At 47.7% G+C, this 19,078-nt stretch overlaps 1 protein-coding gene across 2 annotated transcripts in view; it reads right to left on the bottom strand.

The window, feature by feature from the left end:
* The window catches only part of CDH13 (cadherin 13), a 1,101,550-nt gene that overhangs the window by 245,669 nt on the left and 836,803 nt on the right, over positions 1-19,078 (bottom strand). For both annotated transcript variants that reach the window (XM_058708168.1, XM_058708169.1), the window contains exon 7: positions 3,714-3,892. In XM_058708168.1, coding sequence (XP_058564151.1) covers positions 3,714-3,892 — 179 coding nt within the window. The remainder of the gene's footprint in view (positions 1-3,713; positions 3,893-19,078) is intronic.

The following is a 19,078-nucleotide window of genomic DNA, read 5'->3' as shown; positions in this document are numbered from 1 at the left end:
GGGGCCGTACACAGTAAAGGAAAGGTACTAAATGGAAAAGCAAAGGGAAAATTTACATCGTATCAGCTGAGCTCATGATGCCAGAGCCAGCGGGCTTCCAGATCCTCTAAGCCCAAGCAGGTGGGGTCCAAACAGGACCAAACCATTTGTATCGTCTCAGGGGCCCCAGCTTTCGAAGTCCCCGACCCATTTGTTTACATTCACTGTATTGCAGGGGTCCCAGTGGAATATTTTCTTAAAAATGAATAGTGCATAAATGTTCTATTTTTTAATTTTTTTAATGTTTATTTATTTTTGAGACAGAGAGAGACAGAGCATGAATGGGGGAGGGTCAGAGAGAGAGGGAGACACAGAATCTGAAACGGGCTCCAGGCTCTGAGCTGTCGGCACAGACCGGACGCGGGGCTCGAACTCATGGACCACAAGATCATGACCTGAGCCGAAGTCGGAGGCTTAACCGACTCAGCCACCCAGGCACCCCATATTTTTAAATTTTTTTAAAAAAGTTTTTGTTTATTTATTTTGAGAGACAGGGAGAGCACAAGCGGGAGAAAGGCAAGGAGAGAGGAAGAATCCCAAGCAGGATCTGTGCAAAGCCTGATGAGGGGCTTGAACATGGGAACTGGGAGATCACAACCTGGGCCCAAATCAAGAGTCGGACGCTTAACTGACTGAGCCACCCCGGTGCCCCAGTGCACAAACATTTTAATTGTTCTGCTCGGATGGTCCAGCAGTAGACTTTAAAACCACACCCGAGACAGGACGCCTACTCAGAAGTTGTCCAGAAATAATGACAAACAATTCTCCAGCCCTGCTGGAGGGGCCCGTCGTAGGCACGTGATCCGGGAAAGGCGCAGTGAGCTTACACGTGCCATGTGCAAGTCCTGTCCCTTTAAAGATGAGCAACGTGGAGTCACGTTTTACCCTTTCAGCAAACTTGCCGGGGAGAAGCTTACCGCAGCAACAGTGCATAGTCAAGGCTTGCCTACATTCGGGGACGTTTCTTTCCTTCAGATTGCACTGATGTTGCCTGGGTCAGCAGTGACCTCTGGAAACCCTCACAGAGAAGTGACACTCTTCATTCATTTTCATTGATTTTCCAATTTCAGTGAAACTGTGTCTATCTTTTGGGGGGGAGCTGTTTATGCATCGTGGCTAGAAACGCTTCATTCAGCTCCCGTAACTGCGTATTTATTGCAAGTTGCCAAAAACCCAAATGAAGAGATCATGAGCTTAAAACACATCTGGCCCCCCGATAAACCTTAAAAATGGAAGAATCCACTGTATTATCACTTTGGTTTATAAAAAGAGACTTACAACACGTTTTCTGTCAGTAAAAACAGACGCTGAGCTGCGGAAATCACTGCATTGCATCTATGCCTTGTAAAAATCTGCAAGTGTCTTTGGGAGAATTAGGGGTTATGGGAAAGCTGATGCGTGTGTGTGTGTGTGTGTGTGTGTCCACACGCGTGTGCACATGCATGCTGGGCAGGGAATAGACAGAGGTGGAAAGTCATTCCTTGCCTATGAGGAAGATAATGAACCGAGCAGTCATAAAAACATGGAGGGCTGGAAAGGGAAGGGAGACAGGACGAAGGAGAAGGACTCCGTACGTTCCTTGCCCCCCGCCGTTTTCCTACTTTTAACTAGTAACGATTACATTTTCCAAGTGACAGCCACAGTTTCAATGAAGACCTCATCCTCTCCCTCCTTTCCAGTAAGTTCTCTTCCTAGCTACTGATTCCCACCCCTGAAGGGCAAAATCTTCCTTTCCAACGCATTCTTGCCTGAACCGCAAAAGACAGATAACGAAGATCGTTAGCAGTGCTCCAACTGTGCTTGGAGCGGTGGGGCTAAGACACGCAGAGGATCGCAGCGTCTGCTCTCTGTTAAGTTTACAGTCGAGGCCACCGGAACTTTCTGTGACGGTGACAAGATTCCATAGGTGTCCTGGCTGATGCATTTGTACATTTTCATGTCAATGAATGCAAATTAAAATTTAAATAACTGCACAGGACTAGTGGCTACTGTGTTGGGCAGTACTCTAGACCCAGAGGAAGGGGTATTCTTTTTTTTTTTAAGTATGTTAGTTAGTGTATGTATGTATGTATGTATGTATGTATGTATGTATGTATGTAGAGAGTGAGCGAATAGGGGAGGGGCAGAGAGAGAGGGAAAGAGAGAGAGAGAATTCCAAGCAGGCTCCAAGCTATCAGTGCACAGCCTGACATGGGGCTCGAACCCATGAACTGTGAGATCATGACCTGAGCTGAAATCAAGAGTCATATGCTTCAGTGACTGAGGCTGCCCAGACACCCCAAGAGGGGGATATTCTTTTTTTTTTTTAATTGTTTTTTAATGTTGATTTATTTTTGAGAGGGAGGGAGAGACAGAGAGAGAGACACACACAGAGTGTGAGTGGGGGAGGGAGAGAAAGAGAGGGAGCCACAGAATCCCAAGCAGGCTCCATGCAGCCAGTGCAAAGCCCTTCGAGGGGCTGGAACCCACAAATGTGAGATCACGACCTGAGCCGAAGTTGGATGCTTAACTGACTTAAAGAGAGTGGCTCGAACCCAGATTCTGGGCAGAAGCTACAGTGTGGAAAAGCAGAAAGGAGAGAAGGCATTTCTGACCCAAGGAAATGCACAGAGTCCATTCCGAAAACCCAGCACTTTCCGTGGGGCAGGTGCTGCTTGTGGAAGGTCTGTGGGACGATGCCATGTTGGCAACAAAGAATTCCAGGATGGGAGATCTGGGGCGGGTGGAGGCGGTGGGGGACAGAGGGGAGTCCCTAAGTTGGTTGAATATGCTGTGTTTGACGGGCCAGGAGTCTCTCCTACTGAGGGGAGCCTGTGGGGAGCTATGGAGGGACATGTGACTCAGGAGGGGGGGCCAGGACCAGGGGGCACATGTGGGGGGGCGTGAGCTGGGCAGGAGCCCACACCCCACATACACGGGACTGAGACCACCAGCTCCATGTGACTGTCACGTCTGATGTAACCGACTGTCCACGTGTGGAAACTTCCAGAATTTGTGATTTTCAGGAAGGCTGGAAGTTGGAAATTTTGAAAAATAAAAATGAAATCTAAATATTTTGACATGGCCACTAACGTGAAAACCTGAAAGCAGCCTAGGTAAAACCAAAGACCAAGGGTGTGGACTGGCCGAGTTCCCTGGGTCGCCTGTGTGTGACATGTGACCTACGTGATGGGTGACGGTTCCCAGTGACAGCCTAAGGGTGAAGCAGGAGAGAGGGGTTCCGGGGGGACACAGTCACAGAGGGTTTGGGAAAGAAGAGAAGTCTAAGCCACCTGACTCTGTGATCTCGGGCAAAGCCACCTCCCTCCTCTTTGTCCCTCTCCTACCTCCCTGCCTGCCCTTCCCTCCTTTGTCCCATCCCCTTCCTCTGGAAGGTAGGTAAGGATAGAGTCCCATTATGAGGACTCATGAGTAAGTGCTTCAGGAGGAAACCGAGGCATCAGGTGGAAGGAATACAAATAATTCCAAGGATGTGTGTGGCCTTTTAGAGTGTGTGGTTTTGGTTCATATGATATCTCATTTCCCTTTATGGATCCCCCCCCTCAATCAACCACGTGTAAGCACCTCATTTCCACCTCTCCACGTAAAGTGCCTTTGCCTGAAGCCCTACGCCATCGCCCCTGTGAGAGCCGCGTTTGCTTCTCATGAAAAAAGATGTGTGCCTTTCAGCTCACCTCTCGGTCCAGCAAGGCAGGTGACACGACGGTGACGATGTCCCCTTTTTCAGGATCGATGTAGAACATGTTTGGAGACGGCTTGTCAGGCGTCTGCTGACGGATATTGTACCGCAGAAGGGCATTATCTGTGGCCGGGTCATCGGCATCAAAGGCTGTCATCCGCATCACTGTGGTCCCTAAGGGGGGGGGGGGGCAGGGGAGAAGGGCAGGAGACGGTCACTCGGGGGACAGCGATGGGTAGAGACCCCCCCCCCACTAGCAATCGTCAGAGACTGATGCACCAGTCACTTTCCAAATTAAAAAGGAAAGCATTTCCAGAACCCTGTTGGGTGTTTGCTTTTCTTTGACTCTCCCTCGTCACATTAAAAGACCTGAAATAAAGAAAAGAAATCTTTGCCGTTCAGCAGACTGACAGCTTAATTTTTCCTTCTGCTGATATGCTGTTTATTTTCACGGGCTTTCATTCAATTGTGAATGTGGCTGCATGACAATGGCCTTTATTTTAAAAGCTCTTATTAAATGCCGATTACATGTGGGGCTCTGGGCTGGGTGATGAGGAAACAGAGGTGAGGAAAGGCATTCTCTGGTGTCCACCAGGCCGGGGGTCAGTAAGAGTGACAGCAGATTAAAAAAATAACGAACCGTCACAAGGGCATTGAGAGACAGCATTATGAATACATAAGAGAACAACTTCATCTAGCCCGAGGTTCAGGAAAGGTCCCAGTGCAGGCGCCTAAGGAATGAGTAGGCATAAGCAACGCGAAGGAGAGGGTCCTCAGTGGGAAAAGATGTTCCGGTTAAAGGGAACGTGACCAAACGTTATTTCAGCCCCCCACTATATGGCAGCCACACTGTCATAGGCGGTTCAGAGACGAAGACAACATAGGGATAGAGGAGGACGATGGCAAAGGTTGGTAAGGTTGTGCGACACCGGGCTGGCTCATACACAGCTAAGACAGCAACTAGCGAGATCTACCCTATGACCCAGCAACAGCACTCCTAGGAATTTACCCAAGGGATACAGGAGTGCTGATGCATAGGGGCACTTGGACCCCAATGTTGATAGCAGCACTTTCAACAACAGCCAAATTATGGAAAGAGCCTAAATGTCCATCAGCCGATGAATGGATAAAGAACCTGTGGTTTCTATGCACAATGGAATACTACGTGGCAATGAGAAAGAATGAAATCTGGCCTTTTGTAGCAACGTGGATGGAACTGGAGAGTGTGATGCTAAGTGAAATACGTCATGCAGAGAAAGACAGATACCATGTGTTTTCACTCTTATGTGGATCCTGAGAAACTTAACAGAAGACCGTGGGGGAGGGGAAGGAAAAAAAAAAGGTTAGAGAGGGGGGGCAGCCACAACATAAGAGACTCTGAAAAACTGAGAACTGAGGGTTGATGGGGGGTGGGAGGGAGGGGAGGGTGGGTGATGGGTATTGAGGAGGGTACCTGTTGGGATGAGCAGAAATTTGACAATAAACTTCATATTATAAATAAATAAATAAATAAATAAATAAATAAATAAATAAATAAAAATATTTACCCATTTGGCATCTACTGTCAAAAATATTTGCATGTGGGGGGCGTCTGGGTGGCTCACTTGGTTAAGTGTCTGACTCTTGATTTCGGCTCAGGTCACGATCTCACAGTTTGTGGGATCGAGCCCTGTGTCAGCCTGCATGCTAAAAGTATGAAGCCTGCTTCGGATTCTCTCTCTCCCTCTCTCACGTGCTCTCTCTCTTTCAAAATAAATAAATAAACTTAAAAAAAAAAAAGAAAGAAACACTTGCGTGTGTCGACAAAGCGTTCTTGCAAGGATGTTCACTGCAGGATTATCCATCATGGTGAAAGATTTGCAAACAACCTCACTGTCCAAACAACAGAGGATTTGCTAAAATGACGAGATTCCCTACACTTATGAAAAATTTTGTAGCGGGCAGAAAAAGGTTGGAGGTCTAATGTGCTCTAACACGGAAGGCTCTCTAAGAGTACCACGTGAAATTATCAGGTTGAAGAATGTTACCCATAGTATGGTATCATTTTTGCGAACCTGCTTGCACATAGAAATTGCCACAATACTTTATACATATTTTGCAGATACAGTTTATGTCCATAAAAGCATAGAAGGTCTACGAAAGTGGACTTCACATGGGTTATGGTGGTGAAGGGGAGCAAATCTCACCACCCAAGACATGACTCTTTGACATATTGATCGTTTTAAGCTCGTTATTGTTAAAAAGCTGCAGTCACAAGAGAAGCTCTGAAAATCAAGAAGTTAAACCTTTTGGAAGGAACATTTACATTTGTAAGGGAAATCTTCATTTACTGGTATCGCCCTCGCTGTACCAGTAAAAGGAGAATGACTCTAAATCTTGACAAACTCTTATCAATGGAGAAGGCAGGGACTTAAACCCGTATAACAACTCTACCTTCCTTGACTGTACTTTTCCTGGTCGCCTCCCATTACTCACCCCTCTCCCCCTACGTCTCCCCATCTTTAGCTGAAAATGGTATTGAAGGTGATGGCTTCAGCCATTTCAGGAAATGACTCCATTTGCCTGTGTCTCTCCCATGTACATAGGACATATACAGGTTGTTAAACTTTTGTTCCATTTTCTCCTGTTTATCTATCTCATGTCAATTTGATTCTTAGACCAGCCAGAAGAATCTTGAAGGCCAGAAGAAAACCTTTCCTCCCCAACAGCGGTTAAATCTGGGAAAGTACAAGGGGGATTGGGATTAAGGATGGTGATGAGGAGGTAAGATTTTGGTGCAACCTATAACGTTTTGATCATTTTTACAAGGAGAATGCATTACTTTTGTGATTCAGTGTCAACATAAAAAGATCGTAATTATAAATAATTATAAATACTGTTAATCTAAAAAATGAAACAACCAGTTACTTTACTAGCAAAATGGGTTACTCAGGAATAGCAGAGAATTACAATTCCAGACCTGCAAACTACTGCAAAGCCATAGGCAAGTCCAACAAACAAAGGAGAGTGATGTTATTTTATCAAGAAGGAAGAAGTTGGGAGGGGTTGTATTGAAGGAAAGTCCACTGGAGAAAGGCAAGAGTTCAAAGTGATGACAGTTACTCATCGGTTGAGTTGTAGGGGTGGTCGATTTCTTGAACGAGATGCAATGTACATCCTTCCTTGTCGGGACCTGTACTGGATAATTCTTTCTTGTTGATGATTCTTCTGTTGTGTCTCTGTTGGACAATTCTCCTATAATTGATATGGAATGGTGCGCTCCCCTTCCCAACCTTCTCCTTGCCAGCCTCCCTGCTCCACTTTAGTGAGGTTTCCCTGTATTGACTTCACAAGCCCAATAGGAGCATGGGGTAGAACAGAATCAGGCACATTTACCTGCGGGTCTTGACGATTGTGAGCCATCGTATTTGGCTCAGGGCGACCTGCCAAACTACATTTTTTCATTGTAGTTTACTCTTCTAAGAATATAGGGCCCACCTGTGGATTCTGACCCCCTTCTGGACCCACAAAATGTGGGTAATGTGAACTAACAGGTAACAGATGAAAGCAGTACCGTCCAATAGGTCCCAGAAGTATTCACATGTGGAAAATATTGAACCGTAAAGTAAACATGAAATTCATCTGGCTCAGCTGCCATCCTGTTATTCTTTTTCCATCTATAACAGTGCTTCTCAAATCATCCAAAGCACTTTAATTTTTCCCACAATCGGAATCAGATTATGAGCCATTAGGTCTGACTGATCAGGCAAACGAGGGGATCCAATCACCCTAAGGTTGAATGGATTTCTAGAGCCGTCTCAGTGTTGCCATTAGGCCAGATACATCAGGCACATTTTCCACTCTACCGTGTTTCTTTGCACTTCTTTGTTTCTTTGTGAAATCGTCCCAAGGCAAACTTCAGGGTCCACGGCAAGAAGAGAGAAATCTTGGGGGCGCCTGGGTAGCTCAGTCTGTTAAGTGTCTGACTTCGGCTCAGGTCATGATCTCACGGTTTGTGGGTTGGAGCCCTGCACGGGGCTCTGTGCTGATGGCTCAGACCCTGGAGCCTGCTTCGGATTCTGTGTCTGCCTCTCTGTCTGTCCCTCCCCTGCTCACGCCCTCTCTCTCAAAAATAAATAAACATTTAAAAAACTTTATATATAAAAAAAGAAATAAGTCTTGGCTTCTGCCCCTACCTTATCTTGCCCCTTGTCTTTGGAAAATATTAGGAAACAGTCTGGGACTTTGTTTCTCATGGAAGCACACAACGGAATCAGGGCCTTTTCTCAACCTGCTGGTCCAGGCAGCCACTCCCTATCTAGGAACACTGGTGTGATGGGTGACACTTATTTGCCTCGCTGGTCTAGGAGGACAAGACACTTTAATGAGGATCCCTTCAGAAATCAGAGGCAGTTTTCAGGCCTATAAACTCGCCAGGGACGTGCTAAGCGAGTTCCTTGTGGCCAGAGGCATGAAGGAGGCCTCAACACTATCAATTCCACAGGAAATTGTCTCTGGCTAAGTATGTATGACCCAGTGCCTTGCACTTTGTTAATGTCCAATGAATGCTTGACTGATGGAGTCTTTGCCCTATTTAATGTGCTTTTAATCGAAGTCCTAGATGAACGAGCAAAATGACGTCTAAAAGTGAAGTCGTGAGGCTTGCATGTGTCACGGCTCCCATTGAAAGGATGAGGGGAAGGAAAAAAGATCTCGAGGCTCATGGATTTTCAATTTGCACCAGGAAATTCACTGATGATGTCTTTTTTGGTGGTTATTGTTACAGATTTCATAACCTAACACAAGGTTATACTGGAATGTTCCCAAGTTTACCCAGGAAATGCTTTTTATTTTAACGAATCGTTCGGGAGCAAATGAACTTGATCTTATGTGCTGCCTTTGTCCTAGCCCAGATGTGGGTACAGAACAGGATTAATGTCTGCGGCCCACCTCCATAGAGACTGAATAACGTCCTAAGTCGCATCAACACGTCTGTAGCATTGATGAAAATGACCTTGGGTGACGTTTAGGTTCAAGTCTTGCTGTGTGAACATGGGCAAGTGATTCAGCCCTACCCAAGCCTCAGTTTCCCCAATTGCAACAAGAAGATATTAGTAACACTTTCCTTTTTGGTCTTTGTAAGGTTGCATGGGATACCACATTAAAGGACTCGGTACAAGTCCTTTGAGTGTTTTGAGGAGGATGCCTTTTCTTACCAAACCTGTTCAGGGTTCTGAGCCATCATGGGGGTGTAGGCGATGGCCTCAGACCACAGAGCTGTCCACGGAACCTGGAACCTGCTGCGGTGAGCCCAGCTGCCCATCGTCTCTGAGTTGCCCTGCCTCACCCTCTTCCTCGCACCGTGTCCGTGGTCTTAGTTTGCAGATATGGGTTTCTGCTGCAAAGATCACAGCTTTATACTAACACATACACATGCACGTGTGCTCACACACACACATACTCACACACACATGCTGTAGGCTACGCTGTGACACTCATCTTCCTCTGGGATCAAGGTTCTATCCTGAGTCCCAGTCCATCCAATGGGCCCAACACCCCGCTCTTGCTAGCCCCTCCCCTGGGGGCTGGCTCATGATTTTCATATTTCCAGTTCTTCCATGGCTGGATAAACCGGCATTTCCTGAACTGTATCCAAGGAACTCTGGTTCCGACTTGGGAAACACACAGTAACCGTAGTCACGCAAGTTTCTATCCTGGAGGACGCCTCCTGTCTTTAGTGAGCAAATGTGTATCATAAATCTCCAAGAGAGAATAGACTCTCAGCGTTTCCCTAACTGCTCTGTTGATGGAGCCTCTTCGCTTTAAGAGCATCTTTATGTGATGGGCCGCCTGGTCCTAAACTTGAGCTCTCGGAGGGGACAGACTGTGTTCTGCTCATCTTCATAAGCTCAGGGTCTCCATGCAGGAGGTCCTCTATCAATGTTGAGGACAATCGCATTCTTGCAATTCACTCAAGCTTTGCCTTATTTCACACTGACCAGAAACCATAAAGCACTTGTTACTGAGAAGCGTGGACAACATTGCCTGCACATTTTTCAGAGCCAGGCATGCTTCACTACCACCTCTGAATATGTAGATATATTTTTGGCCCTTGGAGGCCCTCGTTGGAACTGGATTCAGCAGGTAGGCACCAGGACAGCGGCTCCGATGCCCATGGGGGGCACCCGCGCCTTACCCTTCGCCCGAGCCCACACCCTGGACTCTCAGAAGAAGGGCCCACTCATTTCCTTCAGCCCAGAGGCTTCTGCATCCATGCTTATCTCATGTTTATGTGTGCTTCACGATGGCAGAGGGAAGATAATTCTGTGACAGGCACCCGTGTGGGTCCTCTGAAACACATTTCTGCCTTGTCTCCCATCATAATAGTCTCCTGAGTGTCAGAATAAATGGCAAACACCCTGTCACTCCCAGATGAAGTAGCAACAGCCCCTCTAAAGCAAATACAAGAGTTAGAGGCTGCTAGGTGAGGGTCTCAAGCCAGCCTGTCATTTTCTTTGGTGGAAAGGACATGGCCGCCAACAGGAAAGGCTGAGAAACGATTATGACTGTTTTGACTTGGTCCAAGACCGTCCCTTCCTCTTGGCCGCACGTCTCTCATTGAAGAAAGTGCCGCCTGGTGTGAGGACCTTACATGCTGGTGTTTGAAGTTTTGCTTCCCTGCGACTTCAAGCGCAGCCACACCTGTGAGGCGTGGTGAGGGGCTGCTTTCGAACCCCACGAAAGGCCAGCTAGCCTCAGATGGGGTGGGGAGGCTCTAAAACATGGCTCGCTCTGTGCCACAGGCAACAAAATGATTCTGTTCTTGAAATTTCTTTGACCTCGTCCCAAAACATCTCCTTCACCCGACCAAAATGGTCAGACTCCTTTTTTTCTTTTTTTTTTTTTTTTATAAACCACAGTCTCATAAGCAAGAAGGATATTGAGACATGGACATTCCGATCTGTAACTGGCCCGGGATTTCTGAGAGCCCAGCTGGGGCAACTGCCTGCTTTCCAGGGATGGCAGATGTCACCAAGTGAGCCCCCTGCATGTGACAAAACGGCACGTCGTCAAAAAGCTTCAACCTCACAGGAGGAGGTGGGGAGTGCGTTCTGATGCCACCCGGACACCAATCTCTGTAACTAAGTGTCCTAAGAGATGTGTGGCAAAGGCTGCTTAAAAAGAGGGTGTGACCACGGATGCTGGATTGCCTGACTTACTCCTCGCGTCTATTCCCACCTCACGAGAAAAGTCCTGAGACATTTAGTGCCCCAACTTGCTCATCCAGGTGATGCGGGCATAGAAGCATCTGGGGCTATGTGTAGTTGGGGTGATGCTAATTTGAAACAAATTATACTCCTCTTGAGACTCCTCAGTTTGGAGGTGTCCTGGGCACCCTGGTTCCACACGTCCAACTAGCGATGGCAGACGTGGGATGCCAACAAAGCAGCCAGCTTTTGCCCTGGGACCGAGGGCCATTGCAGGACGGTCCCGGGCAAACCAGAATGAGCTTGTCGCTGCCAGGCCGAGTTTGCTTTCAGACACAGACGCATCTCCTGGACATGACTGCCAGAGTACAGACGTGAGAACTGTGGCCGAACGAGCCTTGAGCCACATGGACCCCGACCATTCATTGGACTCACTCTGTCCCGCTGATGTGGGACTGCTTCCCGCCACGCAGGGGACACAACCAGCTTTCTCCTACAGTTCTTAACGGTGAAGAGTGAGCGAAGCAGGTGTGCAAACTCAAAGCAGAGCAGGGCTCGAGTGTGGCTTTAACTCCTGGCCTCACCACATACTGGCCGTGGGCCAGGAAAGGCAAATTCCTTCACTTCTTCAACTTCTTCATCTACAAAACAGTATCTCCCGTGATGGGCTTTGTAGGCATCGAATGTATTAATGTGGTATTTCTCAACCTTTTTTTAAAATTCATTATTACCTATCCCTGCCTTCCAGAATCTTCTTAGACCTCCCGCCCCCCCCCCCCCCAACCTGCCATGCCTGCCATGGATATTCTGTATATCTATTCAGGTACTATGACCCCTTTGGAGGGTCACAAACCATTGCAATATCCAATACTTTTAATGTCCCCCCAAACACCAATTTTCTCCTCCTCGGGTGATATTGTCCCCACCGAGAATGTACAAATTAACGGATATAAAGTTCAATGCCCGGGCGACGGTAAATACTCGAGAGATGTTAAGTTGTATTGTTATTTTTATTGACTGCCGCAATTTGCCGCTCGGTTCTGCGTGGGGGGGGGGGGGGCACTGCTATGTGTGATGGTGATGAGCGAAACCTTGCGGGACCCCGTCACTTGCTAGCTCTAGGACCCGCGCTCAGCATCTGCAGAAGCAGGGATTAATTAAAATCTCATAGGGACACAACTCCTTTCTTCCCTCGGGCAAGCCCGGAGACTTCCGTTGAGTGCACGCACGCGTGAATCAGCTTCCTCCGGTCTTGTCAATGTTTCTGCGTACGTGGCGACTAATAGGGAAACTGTCAAGTGATTAGTGGACAAAAGATAGCCACAGCAATTTGATAGGCATGCAGAGGCAGCCCCCGTTCTGCAGTGCGTGTACTCCTGAAAAGTCACCCACGTAATGAATCATGAATAATGTCTTATTTTCCCATTGACCTACATTAGCATTTCATACCCACTTTATCTTCATTTGAGGGGGTGTCCAAATGGAATCTGCTCCTCATAATTCACTTTGGGTTTTTCTGCTTATCTCTCCAACCCTGGGCTCGCAGGTGGAGTAGGAAAGAGAGGTTGCTCTGCTCTGGGTGTGGAGACTATTACAGAAAGCCGTGCTCAGAAGCAGGGGACGAAAGGGGAGAGACCTAAGGCAAAGCCTGGGAGATTTAGTTTTGTCACTTGGTTGCTTCTTTGGGGGGGGGGGCTTCCCTCTCTTCCCCCTATTATCTAGGGACTGTCATTTGCCAGAACTGATTCCTCTCATATTTTGCATATAATGATCGTACCGTGCATCAGATCCACAGCGTTCTTGATAATGACAGTTTTGATGAGGATGTCAATGACCTGTGGCCTTTCCTCTGACAGCAGCTGGGTCCCATCGGCCCTGACAGTGAGACTCTCTGACCCCATTCCCAGAGTGAGGTCAGGGAACTGGGCCAGGAGTGAGAAGCTCAAATGTCCATCCAATGCCCACATGGGTAACTTAACATGAGCAGAATGATTTCAAGACAACTGGGAGCACTGTGGACTGTGGCAAACTGGAGGGTCTGCATCCTGCCTAAGGGGCAGCCGCCTTTTAGCTTAAGGTGATTGACACATTTCTGAAATGCACGTCTGGAGAGGCTAGACCCTTTTGTTTTCCAAGAAAAGATGGGGTTTTGAATTTTCATGTAAACTATCAAAATGTTTATGCGTTGGACACCAGTTCGAAATTTTAAAAATAAAAGATCACTGAGTGAGGCAAGGAAGGCCAAACAAAACAGGTTATGAGTCACCCATTTTCAGCTTTTGGCCCTGCCAGTGGCCAATTCTTTTCCCCAAGGACATGAACTAAATGTTGTCAATGTGTCCACTGGTGATAAATTACAACTTAAGAAGATGGCACACCCACTAGAAAGTTCATCCTTCTTCCTTCCACCCCCCTTTTGGAACAGGAGAGTCCTCTCATGTGGTCCCAGGACCCAGCAGCATAGGAGACAGTGGAGACACAATGAGATCGCATCATGTGATGCAGGTTTCACGTTTGATCCTATGCTGACCACGGGAGGCATGTCATATTGGTAAGCCCACTGTACAGGCGACAAAATGAAGACTGAGAAGGCCACCTAGCTAATTATCCCATGAGCCAGGACCTGAGTTCTGCTTTGCGAAAGGCACAATGGCCCCAACTATGGGTTGCTGCTTAATACTCATTCTTCCTTCGCTCCTGATTTTAGCTGGCCACACTGCTGACCAGCCCAGGTACTAGACATCTCAGCATCTCTGGCAGCTAATCTGGCTGGGGACTGAGGTTTAGACACTGAGACATAACAGAAGCATTGTGCGTGAGGTCCTTTTAAGGAACCTCAACCAGGAGATGAGGGCTTTTGTGGCACCCCCTTTCCTCACTTCCGTCTACCTGCACTGCAGATGTGATGACTATAGTTTCAGCAACCATTTTGGACCATTAGGTGGCCCTTCGAATAGAAGCCATGTGATGGGAAGGTAGAGCAGAAAGACAGAAGGCATCTGAGTCCCTGATGACCATGGAGCACCAAGGGAAGCCCAGCACACCTCCGTCTGGCTTTGATTACAGGAGCAAGAAAGAAATGAGAGGAAAGGAAAAGCCCATCTTGTTCGGAGCCTGGTTTGCATTTGCTTGCAGCCACGGCTAATCTTCTGATAAAGGCAGGAAGTAAAGATGGAAGAAAACAAACAAATATGTTTTATTAAATAGTATCACCCTAGAGAGCGAGTTTTGTTGCTTTAGCCTAGAGCTAGATGACATTATTTTAGAGAAAAGTAGAAACATCCAGTCACTGCCTTATGCATTGTCAAATATTTAGATCGGTTTCCACTTATCTAAAGTGTCTTGAATCCAGAGACACTCTATCAGGAGGTAAGATCGCTTTGGGCCTACCCATGTGACTTCCTTTGGCCACGGAAACAGACAAACAGAGGCAAGAAAGTGCTTGTGTACTGGAACCTGTCCTCCAGGAGCCCGGCTGCCATCTGAGGAGATCGGGACTCTCTGGCCACATGTCTGTGAGCTAATGTTCCCTGGCTTCACCCCTAACTAACCCTCAGACATGTAAGCTGGATCACCGAGCCCCAGCGGAGCCTCCAGATGACAGCAGTCACGCGTACATGAGCAAACATTAGGCACCGCCAACATGAGAACCATCCGGCTGAACCCATCCCGATGCGGAGAATCACCAACCAGTAAACAGTTGTGTTTTGAGCCACTAAGTTTTGATAGATTTCATTTTAGAGCAGTTGATAACTGGCCAAGAAATAGAAGCAGACTGATCATCACACACAAGCTAGAAAATATCACATAATTAAAAAAAAGTAGAGCTTATTTTAGATGTGGGAGCTGCCATTTAAAATAACCAACTATGGGACGCCTGGGTGGCTCAGTCAGTTAAGCGTCTGATTTCAGCTCAGGTCATGATCTTGCGGTTTGTGAGTTCGAGCCCTGCATTGGGCTTTGTGCTCACCCCTTGGAGCCTGGAGGCTGCTTCAGATTCTGTGTCTCCCTCTCTCTCTCTGCTCCTCCCCTGCTCACGCTCTGTCTCTCTCTCAAAAATAAATACACATTAAAAAAATTAAAATAACCACCCAGAACAGCACATTCAGAAGGCGCATCGAAGTACAGAGGGACAGGTGCAGGCGCAGAAATCAATAACACGCAACCCATTTCCCAAATGTTGGGCTTTGGGGCCCCCTAATGACGTCACCACTAAATCATCCCATATGCTGACCACCAAGCACATTAGTTAACTAAGGATTTCCATCCCACACCCCGAATAGAACAGAATCAAACTGACACAAAGTATATACTCCTGATGCAGGTTTCAGTTAAGTACCTTCAAACAGGAAGACAGCCCTGTTCTTACAAACGGGAACACCTTCTACTTGAGACAGTTGCTCGTTCCTTTAATAGCGGCCACGAGCATCTAAATGCAGCTGCAAACACCATGGGCTTAGTTTGAAGTGCGATAGACTTCCCTGCTCAAATGCACCTTACCCTGGAGCAGGCTGGTTCTTTAAGTACCAACCGGCCAGTCAGATACGTAATATGTTGTAACACGTTGAGCGATGGCTGTCTCCCACCTGTTTTCAGAGGTTATTTTTATACCGATGAAGAGATAGCGACGACAGAAACCACCTTAGGATTATTTGTTTGAATCCTTCGGCTCCCCCTTGCCCCTCGCTCAATCTTCACGGTACCTTAGCCCTGCTTTTCTGGCAAATTGCCGCTGAACTGTGCCGCGGCAGGCCAGATTTTAGGCAAGAAAACGGGTTTTTGAGATGTAACACGTGGCTAAAATTGGGGGGCCTCTTATCATGATTCACTTTATTGCCTTGATTAATCATCTCGTCCGGAATTTTAAGGTACTATTTTTCTCAAAAGCCTTTTAAAGAATTCTGTTTCATCTTTTTACCTACCATGCCTTTTTAAAGAATTTTTTTTTCAACGTTTTTTATTTATTTTTGGGACAGAGAGAGACAGAGCATGAACAGGGGAGGGGCAGAGAGAGAGGGAGACACAGAATCGGAAACAGGCTCCAGGCTCCGAGCCATCAGCCCAGAGCCTGACGCGGGGCTCGAACTCACGGACCGCGAGATCGTGACCTGGCTGAAGTCGGAGGCTTAACCGACTGCGCCACCCAGGCGCCCCCTACCATGCCTTTTTTATGCAGCTCTTTTTTAAAGGATACAGGATACTCTGCTGCATGATCCCATCCTGCCTAAAACCCTTCAAAAACAGCAATGTTAAGTGGGATCTCTATCCCTAATATTCCAAGGTAATAAATCTTTGTATTGGATTTGCACGAGGTAGCAAAACTCTCAAATACGAAAGTTTTTCTCAAATATTTTCTCAAATATATTTCTATAAAATACTAGAAGAAACCAAAGGAAATCGTGTATTGTTGTCGTTGTTTAATCAATTTAAGGGATTGTTTTACAAGTCATTGCAGTTTTCCTTAGAGCAGTGGATTTCAACGGGGCGGGAGGTTATCCCTCAAGGGATACGGTGCAGTGTCTGGAGACATTTTTGGCTGGTGCAGCTGGGACAGGGCGTGTGATACCGCTTGCCCACGGTGGGTGCAAGTAAGTAAGCTCCCTGCAGTGCCCAGGACACCCCCAGGCCACAAAGAATATGTGGCCCCCGCTGCCCAGAGTGCCCGGGCTCGGAGACCCCATCTTAGCATTCCTGATGTCAGGTCTCAGAAAGTAGAGACACTTTTAAATTTCTGCACTCAAGGGGGAGCCTGGGTGGCTCAGTCAGCTGAGCGTCCGACTTCAGCTCAGGTCATGATCTCCCGGTTTGTGAGCTCGAGCCCCGTGTTGGGCAGGCTCCAGAAGCCTGGAGCTGCTTCAGATTCTGTGTCTTCCTCTCTCTCTGCCCCTCCCCTACCCCCACCTCCCCAAATAAACATTATAAAAATAAAATAAAATCCTGCACTCAAACACCTGAAACAAAGAGACACCTCCAGAACTCTCTTCTGGATTTGAAGCTCACTGAGCGCAGAGATACTGTCTCTTCTCGATTTCCCACATGGTGGCAGAAATATTAATACCACTGAATATGCAAATATACATAGGATGTAATGTTTAAGAATACGCTAATACGAACACTATTTAGTTTTTTGGGTTAAAATCTGTGTAACTCAAAGCATGGAAGTCTTCAAAGGCACCGGGGTAATGCTCTCTATGTAGTAAGAGTTTGGCAAACATTTGCTGACTGCATGAATGAATAAATGAACGGATACATAAAGGATGAATATTTTCGTGATCGTCATCTCTCTTCCTTTACAGCTTGGGTAATGATGGAGCTAGAATAGGAAACAAGCAGATAATTCACGCCTGACTTGCACTACATATGAATTTCCAGGTAAACTGTGAACAGTGGGACCCGTTGTCCCTAGATCATTTAGGTCTCTTTCAAGGGCAGAGGCAAAGCAGATCTGCTCTTTAAGATCGAGGGCTGCGTTAGGTTGGCCTAGACTGACCTACCAGACCAGTACTGCAATTTCAATCAGTGGCTTAACACACGGGGTTGTTTTCTCCCTCAGAGTCAGACGGTTTGGGGCACCCTTCAAGGACACTCCCTTTTCCAGCTGTGATTTAGGAACCCAGACCCTTGTATTTTGCAGCCTCTGGGACTTGGTGGTTTCCTGACGTGGGAGGGCAGAGGGGTGCAGAACCAGGGGTCGCCTCATTACATGCTTGTGCCAGAAGAGGCTGCGGTTTGTTGGCCAGATCTGGTGCCCAAGGTGAGCTCAGACGCAGGGCCAGCTTCGTGGGCCAGGGACCCGTGTAGCCGCCCAGGGTGCTGTGCTCAGAAAGGCCCCACGCTTGGTCTAAAGCCCTGCTGTTGCCCTCCTGCTATTCTTAATAATTGCTGGACAAGGGGCACTGAATTTTCATTCTGCAAACGATGCATTCCGTCCTGGCCGAGAGCCAGGCGCCAGATTGCCCGAGGCCTGGGAAATGTACAGGGGACGCTCAGCGGGCAGAGGGCATCTCAGTCAGAGGTCTGTTCTTCTGTCAGCCAGGCCACCGAGCAGAGGCCTCTGTTTCCATCATTAGAGCTGCGGCGGCCACTGCTCGAGACCTCCTGGCTCCCCCAGCAGTTTCGTCCCTAGCAGGCGAGAAGCATCACATAACAGCCTAAGAAGTCCAACCCGTGCAGGGGGCAGCTCCCGACTCCCCGAGCTCTGGGTTCCCTGCCCTGGGAGACCTGCCCACACTTCACATTTCTCTTCTGGCTCCCAGCTCTTGAGCTCGCCATACACACCAGAGAGCAGCTGTTCTCCTGGTCTGTGCCTTCGGTGGCTGGACCCGACCCTGCCTTCTTCCTCTTTTTGATTAGACTCTTCTAATTTTCCCCTTGAAAATCTGGGTCACACAGCAGCATGACATTGAAGGCACAGGGCGTGGGACCATGCATGGCAACCCTGGCTGCTCATTTCAATCTCCTGGAAGGTTTAGAAATATTCCTGTTGTTGGGGGTACCTGGGTGGCTCAGTTGGTTAAGCATCCGACTTCGGCTCAGGTCATGATCTCATGGTTTGTGGGTTCGAGCCCCACATCGGGCTCAAGAGCCTGGAGTCTGCTTCAGATTCTGTGTCCCCCTCTCTGCCCCACCCCTGCTTGTGCTCTGTCTTTCAACAATGAATAAATATTAAAAATACAACATTTAAAAAATATTCTTGTCTCCTGGGGACACCTGGGTGGCTCTGTTCGTTAAGTGTCTGACTCTTGATTTCAGCTCAGGTCATGATCTTGTAGTTCGTGGGTTCAAGCCCTGTGTTGGGCTCTGCACTGACAGCACGGAGCCTGCTCGGGATTCTCTCCTTCTCTCTGCTCCTCCTCCCCTCTTGCCCACTCTCTCTCTCTCTCTCTCTCTTTCAAAATAAATAAATAGACTGAAACAAAATAAATACTCCTGTTGCCTGAAACCCACCCTCAGAGATTCTGAATCTACTGGCCTGGCAGGGGTCTGGGGAGTGAAACCCTGGCCTAACAGACATACTCACTAGGTGATTTGGGCGATACACATAACCTCACACAGCCCCTTTTTCTCACCTGCAAAATGGGCAGACACCTGCCAGTGTGTCATGTTGGCCTGCAGATGCATGTAAAGTAAGGGGGCCTGGATGAGGTGGCCTTTGCAGTAATTCCACAGAAAG

Source organism: Neofelis nebulosa, chromosome 17 (assembly GCF_028018385.1).
Source record: "Neofelis nebulosa isolate mNeoNeb1 chromosome 17, mNeoNeb1.pri, whole genome shotgun sequence".
Taxonomy (NCBI): Eukaryota; Metazoa; Chordata; class Mammalia; order Carnivora; family Felidae; genus Neofelis; species Neofelis nebulosa.
The sequence above is the reverse complement of the archived record's forward strand: the minus strand, read 5'-3'. Positions and strand labels throughout refer to the sequence as shown.